The sequence below is a fragment of the Penaeus vannamei genome, chromosome 30 (assembly GCF_042767895.1).
Source record: "Penaeus vannamei isolate JL-2024 chromosome 30, ASM4276789v1, whole genome shotgun sequence".
NCBI classification, from domain to species: domain Eukaryota; kingdom Metazoa; phylum Arthropoda; class Malacostraca; order Decapoda; family Penaeidae; genus Penaeus; species Penaeus vannamei.
The window spans coordinates 24,447,934-24,451,023 of NC_091578.1; the positions used below are offsets into that span (position 1 = coordinate 24,447,934).

Below are 3,090 nucleotides of genomic sequence, written 5' to 3' on the forward strand. Positions count from 1 at the left end.
GTGGGGGGGGAGTGTGTGTGTGTGTGTGTGTGTGTGTGTGTGTGTGTGTGTGTGTGTGTGTGTGTGTGTGTGTGTGTGTGTGTGTGTGTGTGTGTGTGAGTGTGTGAGTGTGTGAGTGTGTGTGTGTGTGTGTGAGCGAGTGAGTGTGTGTGCTTCTTTAATTTTTGTCTAGTCATTCATCATCCCAATATCTTACATAAACAAAAATACTTAAATCAACACAGGACATAAAAAATTGAATATGTTGGCAAGAAATAGAATATAAATAACATAAAATAAAGAAATCTACACTCTTACCACTTGGGAATGTCTCTAACAATAAACATCTATCTGAACTATATTTTTTCACTATTATTACAAATTACCTACAGAAGTAACAGCCATTCAGTTTTTTAAAATACACAGATACTTAAGCAACTCTAAAAAACATTCAATTATTACTGTGACTCAATATTAAAAACTAAAACCAAAATAATGATAATATAAAGGAATAATTCTTATTTGAAACTCGTATCAGCAATATCCACATGAAAACTAAGGAAAAAGAAATAATCCCGAATGGCAGCTGGCTCTGTAGGAAATATAAAGGGAACACAATGCTTACCATCTGCGGTGCCTGTAGATGTTCAGACAAAGGCAGACCTCCATCTATGCAGAAGTTCTTGACTGTGGCTTTCCCCCTGTTGGAGGATAAAAAGACTAGAGTGGCGAAAATTATGATATGCAACGGAAATCTGTAAGAAAACTGGACATGGAGGGGCAGGAAGGAGAAGATGGTGGAGGTAGAAGGAGCACAGGAGAAATTATTTCAAAGAGGGAAAAATTATGTTGCATAATTTGAATCTGTGGGAAAAGTAAAAGCCTGAAAAGATTGAGCAGAGAACAAAGAGAAGAAGGTGGTGATGGATGAGGGAGAAGATGGTGCAGAGGAGAAGGAAAAGAATAAGGTAGACTAGAAAGGAAAAGGAGAAGGGGAGAGTCATAATTGTCAAGAAGAAAGGAAGAGGAGGAAATAGAGGGAAAAAGTAGGTGCAGAAAAGTAGGACCACAAAAAATTAGTCTCATATACCTCCTGCATGTCTGATGGTTCTGCCAATGCCTCAACGACTGTTTCTGTTAGTTCCTGAGATCCCTGCTCTGGAACACCTAGATCACTAAACTCCTTAGATGTGCCTGTGTGCTCCTTATTAACTCCATCATGACTGTCTGGGTCTGCACTACCTGAGGCTCCATAGACACTCGGGTCTATAGAGTTATTGTGACTTAGTTCATGATCTTCCCACACTTCGTCTTTAATGACTATTGCAGGATCTTCCCAAACTTCCTCTTTAATGTTTATCATATTTTCACTTGCATCCTGTAACATAAAGAAAAACATATCTCATGATATAATGATAAAAATTAAGTCTTCCAAGTATGGAGTCATTATAACTTAGTTCTGGATCTTCCCACACATCTTCTTTAATGACTATTGTAGGATCTTCCCACACTTCCTCTTTCATGTACATCATATTTTCACTTATATACTATAATATAAAGAAAAATATATCTCATATGATGATAAAAAAGTTTTGCCAGTAATTGGAGTGGTTCAGGTTAATTTGTGAGTGAAAGTAACATTGGAGAATTAAAAACACTAACCTTCGAGGAATTCCTTATGGCTGACTGTTCTAACTTCACACCTGAAACCATTTTCAACTCTTCAGACACTGAATTACTGGTTGTAGATCCTTTGTGATGGAGGGACTCTGTCTCAGACTCACTGCCTCTTACAAGCTCTGGATACAACTCTCTTCTAGATCTGTCGTCTGATGTCCTATAATCTAAACGTACTTCACAGTCTTTGGAATATGAGGATAACCTGGGTGATGGTGAGCTAGCGTCATCTTATTTCCTTCTCTTTGGGTGTGGACTCCCTCTGCCATCAGTAGAATCTACATACTCTCTTGACCGGGGTCTTCCCCTGGTATTTCTACTATTTGAACTTGACAATGATTTGGGTCTTCCCCTGGGTTTTTTACTATTAGAACTTGGCAATGTATTCTTGTCTCCTTGTACTTCATCTGCCATAACTAAGCCTTTAATCTGCAACAGCTCAGCTACCTTAAAAAAACGAGTGAGATCCTTCTGTGCAACACTCACTAAACCAACATACATGAAATTCAGTAGTGCCTCTAATTCATCACATTTGACATCTTGTAGCAGGACTATGGGGTGCTTTCCAAGTGTGTGGTCAAACATCTCCTCAAAATACTGACTGCAGGTGGAGAGAACAAGCTTGTGCACAGGGTAGAATTTGCCTTCACAAGCCAACATTGCATCTGTGTATTTGTCCTGAAATCAAGAAATCATAAAAATTTTGTACAACAAAAACTCACTGAAGAAAAAACAAAAACTCCCTCACTCTTTTTCTCTATCTCTCTCTCTCTCTCTCTCTCTCTCAAGCTATCTCTCTCTCTCTCTCTCTCTCAAGCTATCTCTCAAGCTCTCCCTCTCTCTCTCTCAAGCTCTCTCTCTCTCTCTCTCTCTCTCTCTGCCTCTCTCTCTCTCTCTCTCTCTCCGCTCTCTCTCTCTCTCAAAGCTCTCTCTCTCTCTCTCTCTCAAGCTCTCTCTCTCTCTCTCTCTCTCAAGCCTCCTCTCTCTCTCTCTCAAACTCTCTCTCTCCCTCTCTCTCTCTCTCTCTCTCTCTCCCGCTCTCTCTCTCTCTCTCTCAAGCTCTCTCTCTCTCTCTCTCTCTCTCCCTCCTCTCTCTCTCTCTCTCTCTCTCTCTCTCCCTCCTTCCTTCTTCATAGTTTCTCAAGCCTCTGCTCCTCTCTCACAAGCTCTCTCTCTAAGCCTTCACAAGCTCTCTCAAGCTCTCTCTCCCTCTCAAGCTCTCTCTGCTCCCTCTTCAGTTTGCTCCACCTCTCTCTCTCTCTGCACCTCTCTCTCTCTCCCTCTCTCTCTCTCCCTCTCTCTCTCTCTCCCTCTCTCACAAGCTCTCTCACAAGCTTCCTCTCAAGCTCTCTCATGCTTCCTCTACGCTTCCACGCCTCTCAAGCTCTCTCACAAGCCTTCTCTCTCAAGCTCTCCAAAATCTCTCCGCTCTCT

At 41.3% G+C, this 3,090-nt stretch overlaps 2 protein-coding genes across 2 annotated transcripts in view; both read right to left on the bottom strand.

Annotated features, from left to right (window-relative positions):
* The window catches only part of LOC113823970 (uncharacterized), a 3,969-nt gene extending 1,564 nt beyond the window's left edge, over window positions 1–2,405 (bottom strand). The window contains exons 1-3 of the mRNA XM_027376706.2: window positions 1,642–2,405; window positions 1,070–1,357; window positions 605–680 (exon numbers count right to left, since the gene is read on the bottom strand). Coding sequence (XP_027232507.2) covers window positions 627–680; window positions 1,070–1,357; window positions 1,642–1,692 — 393 coding nt within the window. The 5' untranslated portion in view covers window positions 1,693–2,405 and the 3' untranslated portion in view covers window positions 605–626. The remainder of the gene's footprint in view (window positions 1–604; window positions 681–1,069; window positions 1,358–1,641) is intronic.
* The window catches only part of LOC113814576 (uncharacterized), a gene marked incomplete in the record, with an annotated part of 6,032 nt that continues 4,583 nt past the window's right edge, over window positions 1,642–3,090 (bottom strand). The window contains 1 exon segment of the mRNA XM_070143194.1: window positions 1,642–2,334. Coding sequence (XP_069999295.1) covers window positions 1,888–2,334 — 447 coding nt within the window.